The sequence below is a fragment of the Podarcis bocagei genome, assembly GCF_964188305.1.
Source record: "Podarcis bocagei genome assembly, chromosome: 7".
Taxonomy (NCBI): domain Eukaryota; kingdom Metazoa; phylum Chordata; class Lepidosauria; order Squamata; family Lacertidae; genus Podarcis; species Podarcis bocagei.
In genome coordinates this window covers 34,561,214-34,583,215 of record NC_138132.1, presented here as the reverse complement: position 1 = coordinate 34,583,215, position 22,002 = coordinate 34,561,214, and the positions used below count along the sequence as shown (strand labels likewise).

Genomic DNA, 22,002 nt, shown 5'->3' with positions numbered 1-22,002 from the left:
TTTTTAGTTTAAAGCACCTGCAAGTAAAAGTGGTTGTTATCATACACTGGCCTGTGATCCACAGCCAGGAAGATGCCTTGCCTGCTTCCTCTGGGATGGGAAATGTTCTTTCCTCTTTCCTTCCACTACAAATGAAATACCTCTGTCCATCTCAGCAAATGGAGGCTTGGATTTCCAACATCAGGGGGCCCTGTGCTGGTCTTTGATCATGAAAAAATACCCTTCTTGCACAACCCAAAGGGCAAGTGGATTCACAACCACAGACAGCTGGACCTTTTTCCCTTTTCTTTTCCAGGAACTGAAGAAGGAGGTGATGGAACACAGGCTTATCCTGGATACTGTGAATGAAGTCAGCCGTGCCCTCCTGGAGCTGGTGCCCTGGCGTGCCCGCGAAGGGCTGGATAAGTTGGTTTCGGATACTAATGAACGTTACAAGATGATCAGTGACACCATCAAGCAAAGGGTGGAAGAAATAGATGCTGCTATACAGAGGTCCCAGCAGGTAGAGTTTGAGAGTTTGATTTTAGTGGCCCTTGTTTCTTCCCTCATAAAGACTTTCTATGGAAAAAGGCTTGGTGCAGAGAAGGCAGTGAGTGGCCAGGCTTCTAAATTAAAAAGAAAATAGATCCTGCTCCTCCACACAGATGACAGGAGACTCTGCTATCAATAAGCTGTAATCGGTACTGGAACAATGTGCCACAAACACAAAACAAGAACTAAAGATATGTGTACAGCCAGTCAGTAAAGCAAGTGATCTCACCCACAGAATGCACATCAACTCACAAAACATAATGTTTCTTCATGGAGCATATTATCAGGGAATCAAACATTTGTAAAATCAGTTTATTTTTCTAGCCTGTCTTTGGTGGTCCTTTTTCTGGGCTGTCTTCTGCTTCGCGGACAGAGTAACACTAGCGAGGCCAAGGTCAGTTTCAAGGGTAATGAGTGAGTCATTGATGGAGAATTGGATGAAAACAGAGTTTTCACTCGAGAATAGTGAACCAAAAAACCACAAGCTTCAGCTCAACTTTCTCACACACATTCATTCATTTCAGATACGGAATTAACTCCATAAATCTCATCTCTTGATCAGTCAAGTGCCTGAAACACTAATGTTGATTCCTAAGAATTTTCCATCTTTGCACAGGGCTAGTAGTTTTAAAACTTTGATTTCTCAGCACTTATAAACTTAAGATTATTTTCACACACTGCTCAGAAGCTGCCTTCTCTTATGTGGCCCTTTGGGTACTGCTGATGGACTCATCACCCCTGAGAGTCTGAGTCCCAGCAGCATCTGGAGAACAGCATTGGGGCTTGTGGATATGTCAGAAAGCAATGTTGTGGTTAAGAGGAAACTGCAGCTTGGTCCGAATGTACTGCTTTAGCCAAAATCTAGCCTGACTTCCTTTCCCCCACCTTACTCTTCATTTAATGCTCATGCAGCTTCATAGTTGCCCCACATGGAAGGGCAGATGCCAGGCTTCTTCCGGTTTGTGGCTTGCCGGCTCTAAATTCTCCTCTCTTTCCCCCGGACAGTATGAGCAGGCAGCTGATTCAGAGCTTGCCTGGGTTGCTGAGACGAAACGGAAGCTGATGGCGCTTGGCCCAATTCGCCTGGAGCAAGACCAGACTACAGCCCAGCTTCAGGTCCAAAAGGTGCGGGAATCTGGGTTGAACGCTTGCTGGGTGGAGTGAGCTGGAGGGCAAAGTGGTACTTTTAACCGTGCCGTTGCAGAAGAGTAGATGATGGCCCTGAGTGCTGGGAAGCCAGCAGAGAGGCTGGGTGCTTCCAGGGAAGAATAACATGGAAGCAGAAGCATCAGCTGGAGCTCTTGAGATTTCTTGAGGCATTGGGAGTCGTCTGGTGGTCTAAAGGCATCATGGATGAAACCATGGGTTAGGTCCAGACTTAGCCATGCTTCCTGCCCATTGAAATCACCACAGCAGATTAGTAATGACTGTCTTACATAGTCTGCTGATTTCAGTTGGTCTAAAGAATGACTGGCTTTTTCTGGAACCAATTCAGTGTTTGGGTTTTGATCTCAACAGGGATAAGAAGGACAAGGGGGGGGATCAGCGGGCTTGGGTGGTTCTGAATAAAATCTGAGTTGCTGTTCAGATTGGGCAGATTGGATGAGGTGTTGTGGGCAAGGGAGTTGAAATAGAATATTTTTGGGGGGAAGTGGGGGCATCTTGACTCCAGCTTAGCAGAACAGACTGTATCAGGGCAATATTGCATCCAATTCTGTGCTCATTATTTTTAACGGGCTGTTTCCTTGATCTGTTTTTTACCAGTCGGGGCTGGGCTTTTTGCAGTTTTTTTTATTTTACAGCTTTGTTCTTCAAGTTGTATTTTATCTTATTTGTTGTTAATTGTCTTGGGTACCACTATATGGATGGGTGGGATAGAAATTTAAATTGGCCTTCCCCACCCTGGTCCCTTCCAGATGTTTTGGTCTACAACACCCATCAGCCAGCATAGCCAAGGGTTAGGGATGATGGGAGCTGTACCCTAAAGGCATTTGGGTGGGGGCACCTGGTTGACAAAGGCTGATTTGAATAATACTAGATGGTTAGAGTCAGGCAGACTTGAACCCTATGGCCCTGATAAGTGTAGGCACGGTGGCTTCACTCAGGCCAAGAATGACATTGCAGGATGGATGCAGGGTGCTTGCGCCGTCTCTCATCACCCACTTCTTTTTAAAGAAAATTGCTTTGTGCTTGTTCAACCTTTCAGGCGTTCTCTATTGACATCATCCGACACAAAGATTCTGTGGACGAGCTGCTCAGCCAGCAGAATGAGATCTTTGGAACCTGTGGTGAAGAACAGAAAGCCACACTGCAGGTAAATCTCTTGTCCTGCATGCACCAACTTGCTGCCGTCCAGTTGCTTTTGCATTACAACTCCCAGCAGCCCCCAGTGCTGGCTGGGGCTGGTGCAAGTTGTAGGTCAAAACATCCAAAAGGCACTGGGTTGGCTAAGGCTGCTCTAGTAAAAGACAATAAACCTGCAGAGGGCAACACTCAGCCAGGGGCCAGCCTTGTTGTACTGGTGCATGTTTTCAGTGGTCCTGCCCCGGGCTAACCAAGTTTTTTTGTTTTTTGTTTGCTAGTACTTAGCTACTGGAAGTTGCATCATGCATTTATAGCCAGTACGTAGAAATGTCTAGTTAGCGCAAAGCAAAAGGCGATTTGGTGTAGTGGTTAGAATATTGGACTAGGACCTAGGAGACCAGGGATCAAATTTGAGCCAAGAAGCTCACTGGATGACTTGAGGCCCGTCATCATCTTTGAACCTAACCTACCTCACAGGATTGTTGTGAGGATAAATTAGAGGCAGAGAGCCATATACACCCCTTTGAGCTCCTTGAAGGAAAAGTGGGATATAAAACTAATAAATAAAAAGAATCCAGTTGGTATCCGCCCCATGCATCTGCTTTTGTTCTTTGACTCAGATAGACCATTTCCCCTCCTCTTAAAATATATTATATCCAAAATGCAGAGTACCAAGTGATGTGTGCCTGTTGGCTAGTGGCAAGAGCTGTGTGAATGGCCCAAGAGGCAGTGTGGGGAGATTTATTTAGGAAAACAGGCTGGAACATAATTATAAGAAAATGGATACAGAATGGAGCAGACCTGCTGACCTGGGTCATGAAAAGCATCACCCAACATCTCCTAGGCCTCTTAATCCTTGCACCTCTTCCCTGAGCTTCACATCTTACTCTTCCTACAGGAGAAGACGGAGTGTCTTCTGAAGCAGTACGATGACATCAGCCACCTCAATTCAGAGCGCTACGCCCGCTTGGAGCGCGCCCAGGTCTTAGTCAACCAGTTCTGGGAGACCTACGAAGAGCTCAACCCTTGGCTGGAAGAGACACAGGTGTTGATTGGGCAGTTGCCCCCTCTGGCCATTGACCACGAGCACCTCAAGCAGCAGCAGGAAGACATGAGGGTAAGAAGGGGGTGGGGGCATGAGAGAGAAGCATGAAGGCCCAGACCACCAGCTTTCAGTTTTGTAAAAGTTAAGTTTCTCACACCTGTATAACCTGAGATATGAGGCTAAATTTGCAGGCTTTAGTTTTCTCTTTTGTGTTTGTGGCGGGGGGAAATAGCCTGTTCCCCACTTTGCGTTGATTTTCCCCTCAAAAAAAAGGTTCTGCTGACACCCATGGTATGAATCTGTGTAGCTTGAAAAACTATAGACCTTTAGAACTCTGATTGTGAGAAGCAAGCAAAAGTCCCTCTGTGTTTGGGCGATAATGCAAGCCCCAAATGTGCAGACCATGAAAACATTTGGCTTCAGGAGAGTTGCTGAGCTTTGCCAGGGGCCCTTCCTGAGGGATGGAGGTTGTTTGCAAGCGGACATTTCAAGCTGAGGGAGGTTGGTGAGCAGAACATGTGGAAACTGGGCAGCATTCAACTAGAGAAGCAAGTGGGTTAGGGAATGGAGGGAGGGGAAAGACTGGAGTTAGTGATTGGTTGGGTAGGAGGGTGAGGGTTTTGTATCCCAAAGCCCTGTTGGAATTTTGGAAAGACAGTTAAATTTGCCCCGGCAACTCTTTTTGGGTCCCCTTTGCATCACCCAAGGCAGCATCTTATTGCTGAAAACGGTAGAAGTAGTTATCGAATCATGTAGTGATAAAAGATCTCTGCAATGCAGATTATGAATTCACTCTGGGACGGATTCAGCTAACCTAGTGCAGTAGCAGAAGCCAGCACAAGGACTCCCACTAGCACAGTGAGACTGCTCTCTGCACCCTATGCCTCTCCCAATTCCACTCTGGAGTTTTTGGGAGAAACCCAGAGCAGCACTGGGGGTGGGGGAGGGGAGATAGCTCCATCTGGCTAGCAGAAATGCGTGTGCTGACGGAATGATTGCATTAGCGCGACCTTGAATTCCACCCAGTGTTTCCACACTTTATTTTAGTGTATATATTCAGTATATTTTGAAGTACAATTCCCACCAATGCCAGCTAGCACAGTCTGCTGGCTGCAGGAGATGAGAATTGTAGTCCAACACCTCTGGAGGGCACCAGGCTGGCTTTGAGCATTACGGCTCGAGGTTAATATGGTCTCTGCATCTTATAACACGATGCTGAGCAAACACAAGTTCTTTAGCTTTTTGGAGCCAATAAACACAGCTGGTTTGATTGCAGAATCTGCTCTTTTGTTTGATTTGTGAACCTGGGATCACAGTGTAGTGAAATGCGTAAAGCAGGAGGTATCATCTTTGAGTCTCATTGCAATTCTTCGCTTTGCAGCAACTGAGAGAGTTGATTGCAGAACACAAACCCCATATTGATAAGCTGCTGAAAATCGGGCCACAGCTGAGTGAGCTGAACCCAGAAGAAGGAGAGATGGTAAAGGAGAAATACGTGACGGCAGAAGCCATGTACTCCCGCATCAAGGAGGATGTCCGCCAACGGGCTCTGGCGATGGACGAGGCCGTCTCACAGTCAACCCAGGTTTGTGATTCCCTGGCTCCATCCTTCAATGATTCAGTGCAATCTGTGGGTATCATATGGGGGCTTAGGTGGAGATTGTTTGCAATCTGCCCTCGCTGTAGAAGAGGAGGGGGATATACTTAGCTGCCACCCCCTCACCTTTTTGAAAGATCACAGTCCCCACAAATGCATTAGACTTACCAACTCCACAGCCCGACATAAGAAGCTGCCTTAGTCAAGCCAGCTCAGTATTGTCTACACTGACTGGCAGGGGTTGTTGAATCATAGATTTGGAAGGAACTCTGATGGTCATCTAGTCCAACCCCCTGCAATGCAGGAATCTCAACTAGATCACAGAATCACAACTTCTTCCTCCTGTTCCAGGATCCCCAACAACCCTCCCCCTCCCCCAACTCCGCTAATAGCCTGGAACAAAATTTTTCTTTAGGTCCTTTGCTGAAGCAAATAACTGCTGGGCAGCGGCTGGGCTGGCCCATGACATAGGAGGCAGTGAGTTCCTTTGCTTAGGGGAGTGAACCCTTTTTCTCACCCGATCAGAGCAGGGGTGGGTGGGGATGAGATCAGTGCAAAGGGAAACTACATTTAAGTTTGGCAAAGGATTTTTGTTAGGCACAAATCCCTTTGCTGTTGCTAATTTCCTTTTCTGTGTCATGTGATTTTGAGCTTAAGCCAGGAATCATACAGATTGTTCTTATCACCTCATTTCAGACTCTCCCCCACCCCATGCAATTGTCTTGCATGCTATTCGGAAGTTAGTTGGTAAAACTTTAACCACTGTTAATCTATGGTACCCTAGCCTAGGTTTTGTTCTGTGTTTCATCTGTTTAATATATTGAATAAAACAATACATTTTTATTCCCCCCCCCCCACGTTCTGGTTTTTGCTCATATATTAACTCTGAGTTGTTTTTCCTCCTCCTCCATTTCCCGTCTCATCTCCCCTCCCATTGTGGATTTTGTTCCCTGTTGTGTGTTTCGGTGCCTGTTCCCGTCTTCCCTGCGTGCTCTTCACATTTCATTGTTGTGTTGACTGCACCACACCATGACAGATTGGAGAGGTAAGAATCCCTCCTCTTCATCACATTGCAATCCTTCTCCCCTCTGACTTACCAGAAACGATGGTGTCTTCATTGGCTAGCAATTTCGCTCCCCTTCTTTGCAAAGTGGTTTTTTGCATGTATCTATTGTCGTCTGGAAGTACTGTTGGGTTTTTGAAGCACAAAACACCCTCCCTTATTTTGTAAAGCTTAAAAACCTCCCAGGTGCAACCGTATTTAAATTCCTTGGTGTGAATTCTTTTCAAAGTACATCAAAAAGTTAAATAGTTGGCTCAATTAGGAGTGGACTCCCCCCTTTTTGGAAGTCTTTTTGCAGACTTTGATCCAGGCAGAAAGGCCAGTGGGGTATGAAAGCATTAAGCTTCAGAAGGTTTGCTCTTGGCCTCATGCCTTTCAGCTGCTGTTCGGTTGAAGCAGAATCCCTGTAGCTCTGTAGTTGGACCTCCCTCCCTCTCCCTATAAGTGTGTTCTCAGGAGAAGCACTCCTGCAACATGCCCATCGCTGCAAATTCATCTAAGCTAATTACGGATTGCTCTTTGAGGAGCTGTTTTTGAAGAGGGAATGATGCAGCTAATGGACAGGATCCAAAGGACTGTGTGATTCACTCCTGGTTCTCAGACAGCAGCTTCTCAGCCATGCCCCATGACTAGCTGCTTTTGCAACCATGGGGAATGTCACAAACAGTTTGTGACATGGAATGAGGAGGTTGTGCTGGCTGGAGCTGGTAGGAGTTGCGCTAGAGGGCACCAGGTTGGGGGAGTTTGTTCTATGTATGCACACTGGTATTCCATGCATCTGATTATGGTGACTCTTAGCACTTCTTTGAAGGGTTCAGAGCATTCTGCATACATTATCTCTAAATTACAACAGCCTTGTGAGGCAGGCCAGTTTTATGCCCATATTGCTGGATGGAGAGGGGGCGCAGCTTGAGGGTATAGTGGCTTAGTCTTAGTGACAAGTCTTATCAAAACCATTACATTCAATTGAAAAATTGAAAAACAAATCGTAGCAACATAGCAGATAAACTATGCATTTAACCATACTTAAGAGTGTTGGTCTAGAAGCCTGTACTGATTGCAACAGGTGCTGCTTCTGCTGCTCCTTTTTGAAGGGCCTGTAGATTCCTCTTGGCTGTTCAGTGCAGCCTCTCAGTCATGCCCTTGCTAAGCCTCCTCCTTCTTCCTGCTCAGTTCCATGACAAGATTGAGCCCATGCTGGAGACTCTGGAGTCCCTCTCCTCCCGCCTGCGAATGCCTCCACTGATCCCAGCTGAGGTTGAGAAGATCCGAGAGTGCATTGGCGACAACAAAAATGCCACCATGGAGCTGGAGAAGCTGCAGCCGTCCTTTGAGGCCCTGAAACGCCGCGGGGAGGAGCTGATTGGACGGTCGCAAGGTGCAGACAAGGACCTGGCAGCCAAAGGTCAGGGGGATTGGAACTCTCACATGTTCACTGCTTTCGGTTTTTTGTCATGCAAATTCTTATATTCCACCCCAACGGAAAGAGATTCTCATTATTTTGGTTTGTGATGTTTCCTCCATTTCAGAAATCCAGGATAAATTAGACCAAATGGTGTTTTTCTGGGAAGACATCAAAGCCCGGGCCGAGGAACGTGAAATTAAATTCCTGGATGTCTTGGAACTGGCAGAGAAATTTTGGTATGACATGGCTGCCCTCCTGACCACCATCCGAGACACACAGGACATTGTCCATGACTTGGAGAGTCCGGGGATTGACCCATCCATCATCAAACAGCAGGTTGAAGCAGCAGAGGTAAGGATGGCAAAGGCAAACATTTCTGCAGTAGGCAAATGGAATAGCCTGCTGCGCAAGGCATGGAATAATAACGTTCACCTATAATAAATAGAAAGCCTCCCAAGGTGAAAATGATTCAAATAATCCTATTTAAAAGCAGAACAGATTTCTGCTCTTCGGTCTTTAAAATCTCTGCATTTAGCAGCTTTGGCAACTGCCTTGCACATTGTTATAGCAAGGTATGTGTGCTGCTGCCTGAGCTTCCTGCCTTTTTTCTTTAGAAATTTAATCTCTGATTAGAAGCGCAATTTAATAAACAAGATGGCTTATAAATTGTGAGTCACTCTGGCAACCCAGATGCCATTTTGGAGCAGTGCTTGCTAATATAACATCAACCACTGTGGTGACGTTAATCCTGCAGACAATCAAGGAGGAAACGGACAGTTTGCATGAAGAACTGGAGTTCATCCGGATTCTTGGGACTGACCTGATCTTTGCCTGCGGTGAGACAGAAAAACCAGAAGTGAAGAAAAGCATAGATGAGGTGGGTAGATTGTGGCCCCTGGGCCTCTCTCTCTGACCGTTGGACCTCACCCCAAGTAACACACCCTTCCTCTGTCACACGTCCTCTCACCAGCCTGGTGTCACACCCTCCTTGAGTGCTGTTGCCTTGCTAGAGGCATGTCCTTGAACCCTGATCATGCCTCTTGTTTGCCTGGATGGAGGATAGAGAGGGTTGTGGGAGTGTGTATAGAAACCAGCCTATGGCACAGAGGACTGCTGAAAGTTCCTCAGCCAGATGAAGAGACATGTCTGCAGTAGAACTTTGCTGCTGCTCTCACTTTGTTGTCAGATTGGGAGGCCAGGAAGGCAGGGATCCTGCAAAGTGAATCGGGGCCATCAATACACCACCCATACTTAGCAAGTGTGTTCTCCAGCTTAGCTTACCTGTGCTGCAAATGGGATATCGGAGCTGGCAGGGGACAGGTAGCCCAGGGCACCCCCCCCCCAAAAGGTTCCTTTACAGATTCCTGAAAAGCAGGCAATAGTCTGGGCTGCCACTTGGCAGGCATGAGAGTCAGTTGAATAAAGAAAGGCACATTCGATGATCTCCAGGGCTGACCAGGGCTTGGTGCCTGGGGCTCCCCTGTCTGAATCCAACCCTGCGCACAGTGCTGCCCTATCTGGCTCCCACACTGGCAAGATGCTCAGCCCCCAATGACCTCTCCTTGCTTTTGCAGATGAACGGTGCCTGGGAGAACCTGAACAAAACCTGGAAGGAGCGGCTGGAGCGGCTGGAGGAGGCCATGCAGTCGGCAGTGCAGTACCAGGACACATTGCAGGTGACAACGGGTGGAGGTGATGCGCAGGGGTAGGGAAGGCGCAGAGCCAAGGGAGATGCTTTACCAGACCACTGGTCCATCCACACTGGCTCTCTAGGATTTCAAGCAGGAAGGCCCCCCAACCCTACCTGGAGATGCTGCCAGGGATTGATCCAGGGTCCTTCTGCATGAAAAGCAGCTGCTTTGCCACTGAGCCATGGTGCTTCCTAAGGCAGGCAGGGATCATTTCTAGCTACTGCCTGAAATGGATTCTGGCTCTTAATTCTGAGCATCTTTCATTGTAGTGCCAGGCTTAATGCATAAACATCACAGAGTAGTCGGAGGAACACCAGATTCTTGGAGGGTGTCATTTTAGTTTATTGATTAAAGGTTCTTATACACCTGCCTTTGCAAACCTGGCGCCCTCCAGCTCCCATCGGCACTGGTTGAGAGCTAGTGGGAGTTATTGTTCAAAATAGCTCGAGGGCTGACCAGGGCATGGTGCCCAGTTATGAATTATTAGTCAAAAATGACAGCATCTCAGAATAGTACTTAGACCTTGGGCAGAATAGGTAAATTCTTCCAAAGGCCAGAGAGAGAGCAGGTATGTTTCAACCTGGTGGTGGAATCCCAGCAAAGTTGCAGCAATCTGCACACCTGAGGTGAGAGAGTTTCACAACCAGGCACCATTACAGAAAAGACCTTGCTTCATGTAATTTAGGCCTGATTTCTATTATAATAATTGTAAATGGAGCCTCTGTGTATAAGGGCAGTCTACCTTAGAGTGGCTGATCCTGGGGAGAAACAGCAGGGGATGATCCAAATCTTGGCTGTCAGCTTTCCACTGTTAGGAACAGGATACCAGGCTGGACATGGATCTTTGGTCTGACCCGGCAGGGTTATTTTGTATTAAGGGCCAGGCATCTCAGAGGAGTAGTTGAGCCTGTGAGAAAGAGGAGAGGCTGAGGGAAAGGGTTATGAACTGGGTGCTGACTCTTTTCATGGAGGCCACAATGCTGCGCCTCTGGGTGGTAGCTGGCTGGGTCTCCCTTCATTTGTGGGCCTGCTCCCTTTTCAGGCCATGTTTGACTGGCTGGACAACACAGTGATCAAACTCTGCAACATGCCCCCTGTGGGGACGGATCTCAACACCGTCAAAGAGCAACTGAACGAGATGAAGGTGCGTGTGTTTGTGCACTGTGGTTTTTTCAAATGGTGGGCGGTTTATAAATTCTTTAAATAAATCTTCAGTCACAGTCCTGAGCGTGAAACTCCCTGCTTTCTCCTTCTTGGCAGGAATTTAAAATGGAAGTTTACCAGCAGCAGATCGAGATGGAGAAACTGAATCACCAGGGAGGGCTCATGCTCAAAAAAGCCATGGATGAGACAGACCGAGACATCATCCGGGAGCCTCTGACGGAGCTGAAGCATCTGTGGGAGAACCTGAATGAGAAAATAGCCCATCGGCAGGTATGGTGGGTGAACTGCCAGGGCCTGAGGTGTGGGTAAAGCCTTTAAAGCCCTCGCTCCATCTGAAGATGGCTTAGGTTCAATTAAAGGGTCTGGCTATCACCTTTTGAAGCCTCAAAGGGTCTCAGACCAGGTTACCTTGAGGGCTGCCACTGCTGTTTCCTCCTTGGGCCTGGCCAGGCCCTCCACTGTATGTCCCATTGCTAACTGGAGTGCTAGAGATTTGTGCAGCTTCTGTGCTGATGGTCTTTTATCATCTATTAAACACTTCCCCCCCCCCCCTGCTTAAGCTGATGTTTTGCTTGCCTTCTGTCTCCCTGTTTTATTTTTACTTGTTGAGTCCTGTTATTTATTTGCCTGTTTTTGGTATACTTTGCACTATTTTTAAAGTACTGCAACCTTAAGTGCTCCTCCTTGGTGCATAGGAAAATGGGATTTTAAAAATCCTATAAAATAAATACAAACACACACCTAGCCTTTTCTTCTTAAAAGAAATTCCTCTTCTCACCTTGTCTACAAACAGCACAAGCTAGAAGGTGCCCTCTTGGCCCTTGGCCAGTTCCAACATGCGCTGGCTGAGGTGATGGCCTGGCTGACCCACACCGAAGAGCTGCTGGATGCCCAGAGGCCAATCAATGGCGACCCAAAAGTCATTGAGGTGGAATTAGCTAAGCACCATGTAAGTACAGGGGAAGGGGTTTTATATTGTGAACCACCCTGAAATCAATGGATGAAGGACGATATACAAATTTTGTAGTAGTAGTAATAATAATACTTGCAGATTGCTTTTTGCAAAGAGGTCCCTGTTTCTGCCATTCAGTGAGAGGAGTCCAGCTTGGCAGCAGAATGTGTCTGTTCTCATGTTAAGGTCCTGGCCCATCTCTAGTGACTGGGCTCACAAAATTTCCTTGAGACCTTAGAGAGCTGCTGCTAAATGCAGTGCGTGGCTGCATGGGCCAAAGATCTGCTTAAGTCAGCTCCTTTCTGTCCTTTTGCCATTGGGCCACCGCAGAGCTTTTGGATGACAAAAGTGCCCCCTCCTCCATGTCCTGCCCCAGGAATCTTCATTCTTCTGGGCTGTCACTGTAGCTGTGCCATTATAGCTCAATTGGAAGCATGCTTTGAGGGAAGGGCTGGGAATATTATGAGAGCAGCATCAATGGATGACACTGGAAGCTGCTTTACAGTGAGGTAGACCCTTGGTGTCCTGGCTCCCACTTACGGACACAATGCTGGCTCTCAGAGCAGTTATTCCAAAAGAGATGGGTCTTTCTCCCGACAACCCACTTTCTGGCCCACTGAGCCACTCCCCAGAATCAGGGTCCACGCTGCCATCCCATGCCAACCAACTCTGCCAAGATGTCTCCATGGGGCTCATGACAATTGGTTTATCTCACTCAGCATTGTTTACCCTGACTGGCAGCAGTTCCCCAGGATGTCAGAAAGTGTCTTTGCCAACCCTACCTGGAGATACCAGAGATCCAGCCTGGCACTGTGTGCATGCAAAGCAGGTGCCCTGCCACTGAGCCACAGCCTTTCCTCTAGCTGGGGGTGTTTGCTTGGGTTTGACAGGCCACATTTGGTCAGTTATTGCCAGTAACTTGCTGCTGATGCTGAGAGTGTTTTGTGAGAATATCCAGGAAGCCTCATCTCATGTGCTTTGCTTCCTGAGTTTGCACACCGAAACCAAGATCCAGGAGACTCCAGCCATGCTGATTGACAGGGGCTGAACTTGGGTCCACCATCTATCACCACCATCCTTTGCTAGTGCCACAGAGGCTTGCAAGGGCCCTAAAGCATTTTCTCTTCTCTACCTGCAACACCACACTAGGTGCTGAAGAATGATGTGCTGGCCCATCAGTCCACAGTGGAGACAGTGAACAAGGCTGGCAATGAGCTCTTGGAATCCAGCGCAGGGGATGATGCTAGCAGTCTCCGGAACCGCCTGGAGACAATGAATTCATGCTGGGAGTCGGTGCTGCAGAAGACAGAGGAGCGAGAACAGCAGCTGCAGATGACCCTTCAGCAGGTCAGCTGGGAAGAGAGTTAGTTAGGCCGGCAGTGGGTGCTCTTCAGAGCCCTCTCGTTCCTTGCATTCCTCGCCCAACATTTCAAAGGAGCCACATTCAGGCATGCACCTGAACACACAGAAGGTTGAGATGAGAGTGGGGAAGGTGGGGGCACGTCTCGCAATGAGCACCAAGGTCTGGAGGGTTTCTAGGTGTGTTTGTCTCCCTACAAAAAGGAAGGCTTCCAATTGCAGGGGGTTTCTAAGCAAGTTAATTACCAATTCTTTAAAAAACAAACCACTTCAGACCTTATCACAAATTGAAGTTCTCCCTATAAGAATAACTGAATCTTCAGTGCACAAGCTGACATTATGTTTTTATATTATTTTGTTTTTTGTAAACCATTCTAACTATTTTGGGGGGGATGAAGGATGGGATAGAACTCCCTTGTTAAATATACAAGTGAAAGGAGTTGTGAAGAGCAGCTGGTCCCCTGGGGGAGGGGATTTGGAGGGGGGGCCTTGTGTGTGCTGCCCCTCCTCCTGGTTATTTATTTATCCCTTTGTGTGTTCAGGTGATTGCCCACCAAGACTTGCTCTGTGGCGGGACTTGTTTGGGTGTACAGATGAGTCTGTTTCAGCTGCTTCCTCACTTTGGAGATGATTCGTTCTTTGAGCCAGAGTCTTTTTGGGAAAGCTTCTCTTACTTCTGGGAGCTAGGCTAGAAGAGGATGGCTAGAAATAGGCTGGGATTTGAACCTAAGCTTATGCTTGGCACTTTGGTTTTGCTTTTTTAATTTCACTACCCCAAAATGTATTTCTGTACTTTTGGTTTTAAAAATCCTGGTACCTCCCGCTGAGGTTTCCAAAACCATCAGAGTGAATTGCTTGTGCCCTTCAGTCCAGCATGTGCTTTGTGTTCCCTTGCAGGCTCAAGGTTTCCATGGTGAAATTGAAGACTTCCTCCTCTGGCTCACGAGGATGGAGAACCAGCTGTCTGCCTCCAAACCGACAGGTGGGCTGCCAGAGACTGCTCGAGAGCAACTGAATGCCCACATGGTGAGTTGTGCTGGCCGAACTGATGCCTGGAATGAATGACCCCTTAATATGGGAGGGAAGGATAATGTGCATCACAGGTGGGATGTCAAATACCTAAAAGGGAAAGCGCCAGAGAAAAAGGAATGGGGGAAGGCTTGGTTAGCTACATTCCAGCTTACAGTGCACAGCTGTATCTACCTAAGGTACTCGTGGATGTTCCAGGTTGTTCCAGTCACTCAGCTATCAGCTGGCATCAGCAACCCTGGACCAGCACAAATGTGAAGTTTTTACGCGTAAGGATGTCACAGAGAAAAATGTGTGCACAGTCAGGTGTAAAGATTATTCACCAGTGGGAACCTACCCCCTAAGTTTTGAAGCCACAAGCGGGAAGGGTGATTTTTGTAGGCCTAGCTGCACACCACATGCTTAGAGTAACATGAAGTGTTGGCCCTGAGAAGCTGGACTTGGCAGACAACCCCCAGAGCCAAGTGCACCTGGCAAGCAGCAGAAGCATTCTTCACACATAACTGTGCTATTAGGTCTTGCCTATGCCACGTGAACCCCCATGTCAGGAAAATTTGTCCTGCAAAGCATCCCTTGTTTACGATGCCTCTGTGTTGTGCAGGAGCTCTATGCCCAGTTCAAAGCCAACGAGGAGGTCTACAGCCAGCTCCTGGCTAAAGGGAGGCTGATGCTCCTGAGCCGCGCTGATTCTGGGTCTGGATCAAAGACAGAGCAAAGTGTGGCTCTCTTGGAGCAGAAGTGGGGCCTCGTCAGTATGAAGATGGAGGAGAGAAAGGTAATGTGCTAGGAGGGGTGCGGGTGTACCAATCACCAAATCACTGTACTCACATTTGCATGGTGCGGAGCAGGGGACTCTTGTGTGAGTGCCACACATTCCCTAGCTTGCGCAGGAAAGCGAAGCTCTGCGCATGTGGAGCTTCATACAGAGGAACTTTTGGGACTTGAGGTGGTATTAAAGAGGTGTGTGTTTGAAAAGGGAGTGGAGAGAGAACTTTGCTTTGGTTTTAATCCAGCTGTTTCACAATTCCATTATTGGTAAATTGTGATGGCCCCATAGAGCAGGGGAAGCTAATGTGGTGCCTTCCGGCTGTTCTCGGGCTCCCAGCCCCCATGAGCCCCAGCCAGCATGGTCAATGGTCAAGGATGATGGACACTGTGGTGCAGCAGCATCCAGAGGGCACCACATTGGCTGCCCCCCCCCCACCAAGTAGGTGGTCTCTTCTTGTTCTGATGCTTTTTGTTGGAAGAGAACCTGGCTCCAGAATGGCTTGGATGAAGGGGAAGAGTTATTAACATTTGAAGTGTGACCTGTTAATATGCAAGTCACGTTCATCGGTTGGACTGAGAAGGTCCAGCCTAGAAGGAGTCTCTCATTTATTACACAATTGTGGTCTTTGTCTCAGAAGCCAGCATTTGTGAACTTTGGCTGGTGCTCCTTTCTTTCTGCCTTTTGTGCTCATTCTGCTGCTTTTTCTCCCCCTTCTTTTAAAACTCAGTCCAAGTTGGAAGAGGCCCTCAGCTTGGCAACCGAGTTCCAAAATTCCCTGCAAGATTTCATCAACTGGCTCACCCTTGCAGAGCAGAGCTTGAATGTTGCTCCTCCACCCAGCCTCATGTTCAACACAGTGCTCTCACAGATAGAAGATCACAAGGTAATGATGCCCACTTGGGTGTGCATGTGTTCATTTGAGGGAGGGTGGGGGGAGCTATCTGACTTGAATAGTGAAGCTGCCAAAAGGTAGAGAAAAACTTAATTATTTAAAATAGCTGTGGAGTATTGAGAGAATTCAATTATGGTTCTATAATTGTATCATATTCACAAGTGCTTGAAACTTGAGAAATAAAATGAGAGCTAGATAGTATCTTCTATCCACAGCAAGAATAGACAATAAGCACTTCCACAAGAACAACAATAAACAATGCCTAGGTATAGCAGCCAAATAAGGAAAGACTTTAAAATTAAAACAGGGAAATATTCCATCATAGGTGTTTTCAAATAACCAAGTTTTTGAAACTGCAAGATATATAGATAGATATTAACATATAGTAAAGAGGAAAGGCTGTTGTCATGCTGCAGTTTGCTTGGCTGCCAGTAGGGGACACTGTGAACTACAGCATGACGACAGATTTATGAGAGCTGCTGGGCTCTTGCATTGGAGGTTGAGAAGAAGGGAAGCAGAAGAGGGAAGGACTATGGTCCACCTGAGTCGTGGACGAACTGTCAGGACAGGCTGGGGTAGCTCCCCCAAAACTCCTGCTCTTTTGCTGCTGCTTACCTAAGACCAATGATGCCATTTCAGCACCACTGGAGGAAAAAGAGAAACAGAGGCAGGTGGGCACCCAGGCAAGCTGCCTAGAAATGGGCAAGGCAGGGAATCTCCCCAGCAACCATCACACTCTGCTGCCACCCACCACTGCCCTCTTCTTTGCCTCTTCGACTGAGGTTGCAACAGCAACTTTGGCGTGAGGCAGGCAGTATGAATAGTAGGGTTTGGAGGATGTCTAAAGCAAGGAGGCATTTGCAAGTGGCGGTGAGTGAAGTGAGCAGTAGCACAGTCATAAATTATGAAGCATTAACAAATTAATAATCTGTAATATTAAAAATGTGACTTAAAATCAGTTAATAAAAAAAATAACTATCAGTTGTATTCTACTAACTTGTACACAGAGTACACCTATTGAAACTAGTGGGCCCAAGTTAGTCAAGGCCATTAATTTCAATGGGGTCTAGTTTGAGTAAAAGTTAGTTGACTACAACCCCAGGCTTTTACTACAGTGGTACCTTGGGTTAAGTACTTGATTCGTTCCGGAGGTCCATTCTTAACCTGAAACTGTTCTTAACCTGAAGCACCACTTTAGCTAATGGGGCCTCCTGCTGCCGCCGTGCCACCGAAGCACGATTTCTGTTCTCATCCTGAAGCAAAGCTCTTAAACCGAGGTACTATTTCTGGGTTAGCGGAGTCTGTAACCTGAAGTGTATGTAACCTGAAGCATATGTAACCCGAGGTACCACTGTAGTTCCCTAAAACAAGTGATGGGGCTTGTGAGGTGGGTCAGATTATTCATTTGTTGCAGGTAGGGAACTGGAGGCTGTGTGTGTGTGTGTGTGTGGCTCACTCATGGCTACCCAGTCAATCTGTGGCCATGGCAGGCCCCAGCCTAGTCTTGGGACTCCCTTGCCAGCCGTAGTGACTACAGTTGAGCTTTGTGCCATCTCACCTTGGAACAAAACCTCCATCCCAATTGGCCTTCCCTGCATTATGTGGTGCCTAAGAGACCCAGGAGAGCAGCTTTCATTTTTTCCTTGTCAGGTGTTTGCCAATGAAGTGAACGCCCACCGGGACCAGATAATTGGCCTAGACCAAAGTGGAAACCAGCTGAAGTTTCTCAGCCAGAAGCAGGATGTGGTCTTGATCAAGAACCTCCTGGTCAGTGTCCAGTCACGCTGGGAGAAGGTCGTCCAGCGGTCAGTGGAAAGAGGGCGGGCTCTGGACGATGCCAGGAAGCGGGCAAAGCAGGTGAGGAACAATCCTTTGTAGGCTAGAAGCCAGGGAGGCACAAAGGGCATCAGCTCAGAGCTACAAAATACTTCTGTTCCTCTTGGGCTCATTGAGGGCCATTGGCGTATTAGGCACTGTTTGCAGAAGTATGAAATGTGGGTCAGGTGTTAGGGGATGGGGGATAGGTGAAAATTGGCAGTGAGTAGTGGAGTTGGAGAAGCATGTGAATTCTAATAATAAATTAAATGGAAAACATTAATCTTCATAGTTCCATGAAGCTTGGAAGAAGCTGGTTGACTGGTTAGAAGATGCAGAAAATCTCCTGGATTCTGAGCTTGAAATTTCAAATGATCCCGACAAGATCAAACTGCAGCTCTCTAAGCACAAGGTTAGAATTGCATGTGAAACCGTTCCTTTGCTTCTTGTGAAATTATCTGTAGTCACTGGCCTCATTCTCAACCTATGTTTTGGGTGGGTTTATTTGGGAAAATCAGGAGTTCCAAAAAACCCTGGGTGGCAAGCAGCCTGTTTATGACACCACGATCCGGACAGGAAGGGCCCTGAAAGAAAAAGCTCAGTTCCCAGATGACAACCAGAGCCTGGACCATCTCCTTGGGGAAGTCCGTGACAAGTGGGACACTGTCTGTGGCAAATCGGTGGAAAGGTGAGTGCCTGAAAGGGCTTCCTAACAGGTAACATCCTGTAGTAAGTTGAGGTGCCTGCAGGTCGTAAAAGGGGGTCTTAGAAACCAGCTTTAAGTCACCTATTTGGATAAGGTGTGAGGGGCATTTATCAGCATCAAGACCTATATTTGACCAGTTTGTATACTGACTACACATCCAAAGAGCAGTGCAGGGGCCTTAGCTAGGTTCCTGCTGGATTTGCTCTGGATACATCTGGATTCTCCCAGGCCCTTGCTGGTAATCCACACTAGTTTGTTCTTAATCTGTTAGCTTTGGATTTCCCCCCTCTTCATTATTATCATTGTGTAGTTCTTGGTTTTATTGTAATTTTTACATTGTGCTGTACATGCTTTATGATTTTTAAATGCAAAGCCATGTAATTTGTTTTAATAAATAAATTACCTTAACACACCATTTTTTCTTAAGGTGTGCCTAAGGCTCTGATTACGCCACATTTATTATGGTGCCCAAGGAGGTGGCCAATTGAAGGGAAACTGCAACACCCACTTACCCCTGCATTTTTCATTTTTACAGGCAGCACAAACTGGAAGAGGCCCTTCTGTTCTCTGGCCAGTTCATGGATGCATTGCAAGCTCTGGTTGACTGGCTGTACAAGGTGGAGCCCCAGCTGGCTGAAGACCTGCCTGTCCATGGGGACCTGGACCTGGTCATGAACTTAATGGATGCTCATAAGGTAACGGCTGCTGGGGGACAGAGCCATCCATTTGGAAGCCACTTCACACTGTGTGAGCCTCAATGTGTTATGGACTAAGGCAGTGAACTGGAGTCCCTGTGAAAATGTACTTGAGTTTCTAAGTTTTACATCTCACCCTTCATCCCAAAGGGAGCCCAGGGCAGCTAACATAAAAGAATACAAATATAATACAATAACACATGAAAATGTTTAAAATATCATTTGGAACGTAATTAAAAAATGGGAGCAGTTAATACCTCCAGAGTTTTGAAAAGTGCAAGGCCATTAGAACCAAACTGCCTTTTAATGAAAATATACTTGCAAAAGGTCCAAGATCGGGTTTACAGGTCTCCAGATAACTATCAAAAAACAAACTTAGTGCTCTTTACAGGGGTGGAGAGCTTGGAGAAAGAGGGTGCAACTATGCTCTGTTCCCCTTGATAGGTCTTCCAGAAGGAGCTTGGCAAGCGAACAGGCACAGTCACGGTTCTCAAGCGCTCAGGCCGGGAACTTATTGAGAACAGCCGCGATGACACAACGTGGGTGAAAGTGCAGCTGCAAGAGCTAAGCAACCGCTGGGACACCGTCTGCAAGATGTCTGTCCTGAAGCAAACTCGGTTGGAGGAGGCCCTGAAGCAGGTAAGAGACGGAAGCAGGGTGGCATCATCTGCAACTTGCACATCTCTTTGGTCCATACCAGCCCTGTGACTCTGTTGTATCTATTGCTCCACCCCTTTTGCTTCTGGCCCTGCCCACCACTGGTGTGTGTCCCCCTACCCGGGAAGGTTCCCTGTGAAGGAAAGTGGCCCTTAGGCTGGGAAGAGTTCTCTATCCCTGCTGTACGGCAACTCAAAAGGCCTGTGCTCCATGGGGAAGGGTTCACTGGTGCTGTTTCTCCTTTCCAGGCAGAAGAGTTTCGAACTGCTGTCCATCTTCTGCTGGAGTGGCTCTCTGAAGCTGAGCAGACCCTCCGCTTCCGGGGAGCTTTGCCCGATGACGCAGAAGCACTGCAGTCACTCATCGATGTCCACAAGGTGGGTAGCTGTTCAGAAGAGGGAAAGGCAGGAGCCTGAGGGGATTGCCAGGCAGCCAGACTGAGCTGTTGTACCTTTACCCTTTGCTGCAGGAGTTCATGAAGAAAGTCGAAGAGAAAAGGCTGGATGTGAACTCCGCTGTGGGGATGGGGGAGGTCATCTTGGCCGTTTGCCACCCAGACTGCATCACCACCATCAAGCACTGGATCACCATTATCCGAGCTCGGTTTGAAGAAGTGAGTCACAGAGGCATTTGCTCTGCCTCTCAGCATCTGCAGTCAGCAGGAATGGAGCTGAGAGACATAATAATTCTATGACTGTATAAGAAGAGTAATGCATTTTGAATCCCCTTCCCACCTTGCTTCAGCTGCTGTGACATCATAGAAGGTTCATGACAATGCTGGCTACTGAGATGAGAGGAGCCAGCTACAGAATGTAGAAATTCACTGTAGTTCCTAAAATGCTTAGGTAGAGGTGCTTTTGTTTTGATTTTATTTTTGGAACAACCAAGAGCTTTTTATTTATTTAAATGGGGAAAAAATTACTCCACTTTTTGAATGAACCTTTTCGGAGTAGCTTGTGAATAAACATAATATGATAATCACGTAAGAACACACAGCATACCCTTAATATTTTTTCTGTATACTCCCTCCATCTTCAGCTTAAAGCATTTTTCAGTCTTCTCCCTTAATCTAGATTCTAGACTATTTTATCATTGGCACCATTAGTACAAGTTCGCTCCTGGTGCCCTAAGTTTGTAGTGTTAGTAGGTTGTAGAGCTTGCAGGGTAAAACACAAGATCCAGGTGAGCTAGAGGAGGGGAATGCAAAAGTGAAGAAGATGCTTAGGCAAGGGAAGGGGCATGCGAGTAACCCAGAAAGACATACCACTGCCTTCCCTCCCTGCAGAGATACCTCTCGTTTGCTGCCAATTACCCTCCCTGCTTTTCATCCTCTGCCAGGTTCTCACATGGGCAAAGCAACACCAGCAGCGGCTTGAAGCAGCCCTCTCAGAGCTGGTGGCCAATGCAGAGCTGCTGGAGGAGCTCCTGGCATGGATTCAGTGGGCTGAGACAACACTGATTCAGAGGGACCAAGAGCCAATGCCGCAGAACATTGACCAGGTCAAAGCCCTCATTGCAGAGCACCAGGTAACCCTGCCCTGGTTGGCTCCCTCTTTACCACCTTCCAGAAAAGAGCATGCTGTGTGTTTGAGAAAGCTGTTCACAGTGGCTTTAAAGTGAAACAAAGCGCCTGACTTCATTCTTCCTAGCTGTGTGTGAGCTTGCAGTGCTTTGGTTTTGCCATGGAGTAGGTCTCCACATGCCTGTAAGCTTAGAGCAGAATGGAGGGTCATTGTCTTCCCCTTCAGCTCCTACTGCTTAGAGGCACTCTGGCTGGTGCCCCCACCCCCAATCCTGGCTCACCCTCTTTTCTTTTGACCTCTAGTGGGCTATATATATATCTAGCACAGGCTTTCTGAACCTGATGCCCAGCCTTTCAGACTACAGCTCCCATCAGCCCCAGCCTTGGCGCAGAGGAGCTTTCCCTAACCTGCTGCTGCATATGTTTTGGACTCCCAGCCGCTGCGCTGGTTGAGGCTGATGAGAGTTGTAGTTCAAAACGGCCACGTTGGCTGGGGTTGATGGGAGTTGCAGTCCAAAACAGCTAGAGGGAAGACTGATTTAGCACTGCCATGCAAGAACAAACAATGTGGCATTAGATGCAAGATTTGGGTTCCTGAGAATTTGGTGCTTAATTTTGAGAGTGAGGTACTAAGTTCCTAACCCCTATGGTGGCAAAGATATATTGAAGGTACATGGGCAACGGCTGGTGAAATGTTACTATCCAAAGAGGAGACTGAATAAGAACAAGAGCCAATCTGGTGTAGTGGTTAGAGTGTTTGGGCTAGGGGCTGGGAGACGATGGTTCAAATCCCCATTCGAGTAGCC

At 47.5% G+C, this 22,002-nt stretch overlaps 1 protein-coding gene across 10 annotated transcripts in view; it reads left to right on the top strand.

Annotated features, from left to right (window-relative positions):
* The window catches only part of MACF1 (microtubule actin crosslinking factor 1), a 203,976-nt gene that overhangs the window by 166,276 nt on the left and 15,698 nt on the right, over positions 1-22,002 (top strand). For all 10 annotated transcript variants that reach the window (XM_081203849.1, XM_081203847.1, XM_081203846.1 and 7 more), the window contains 24 exons: positions 296-502; positions 1,537-1,656; positions 2,738-2,845; positions 3,734-3,952; positions 5,262-5,465; positions 7,714-7,945; positions 8,070-8,296; positions 8,700-8,822; positions 9,520-9,621; positions 10,679-10,780; positions 10,897-11,070; positions 11,594-11,749; positions 12,902-13,099; positions 14,009-14,137; positions 14,742-14,915; positions 15,637-15,792; positions 17,452-17,658; positions 17,909-18,028; positions 18,135-18,304; positions 18,858-19,017; positions 19,462-19,656; positions 19,923-20,051; positions 20,144-20,287; positions 21,013-21,201. In XM_081203849.1, coding sequence (XP_081059975.1) covers positions 296-502; positions 1,537-1,656; positions 2,738-2,845; positions 3,734-3,952; positions 5,262-5,465; positions 7,714-7,945; positions 8,070-8,296; positions 8,700-8,822; positions 9,520-9,621; positions 10,679-10,780; positions 10,897-11,070; positions 11,594-11,749; positions 12,902-13,099; positions 14,009-14,137; positions 14,742-14,915; positions 15,637-15,792; positions 17,452-17,658; positions 17,909-18,028; positions 18,135-18,304; positions 18,858-19,017; positions 19,462-19,656; positions 19,923-20,051; positions 20,144-20,287; positions 21,013-21,201 — 3,945 coding nt within the window. The remainder of the gene's footprint in view (positions 1-295; positions 503-1,536; positions 1,657-2,737; positions 2,846-3,733; positions 3,953-5,261; positions 5,466-7,713; positions 7,946-8,069; positions 8,297-8,699; positions 8,823-9,519; positions 9,622-10,678; positions 10,781-10,896; positions 11,071-11,593; positions 11,750-12,901; positions 13,100-14,008; positions 14,138-14,741; positions 14,916-15,636; positions 15,793-17,451; positions 17,659-17,908; positions 18,029-18,134; positions 18,305-18,857; positions 19,018-19,461; positions 19,657-19,922; positions 20,052-20,143; positions 20,288-21,012; positions 21,202-22,002) is intronic.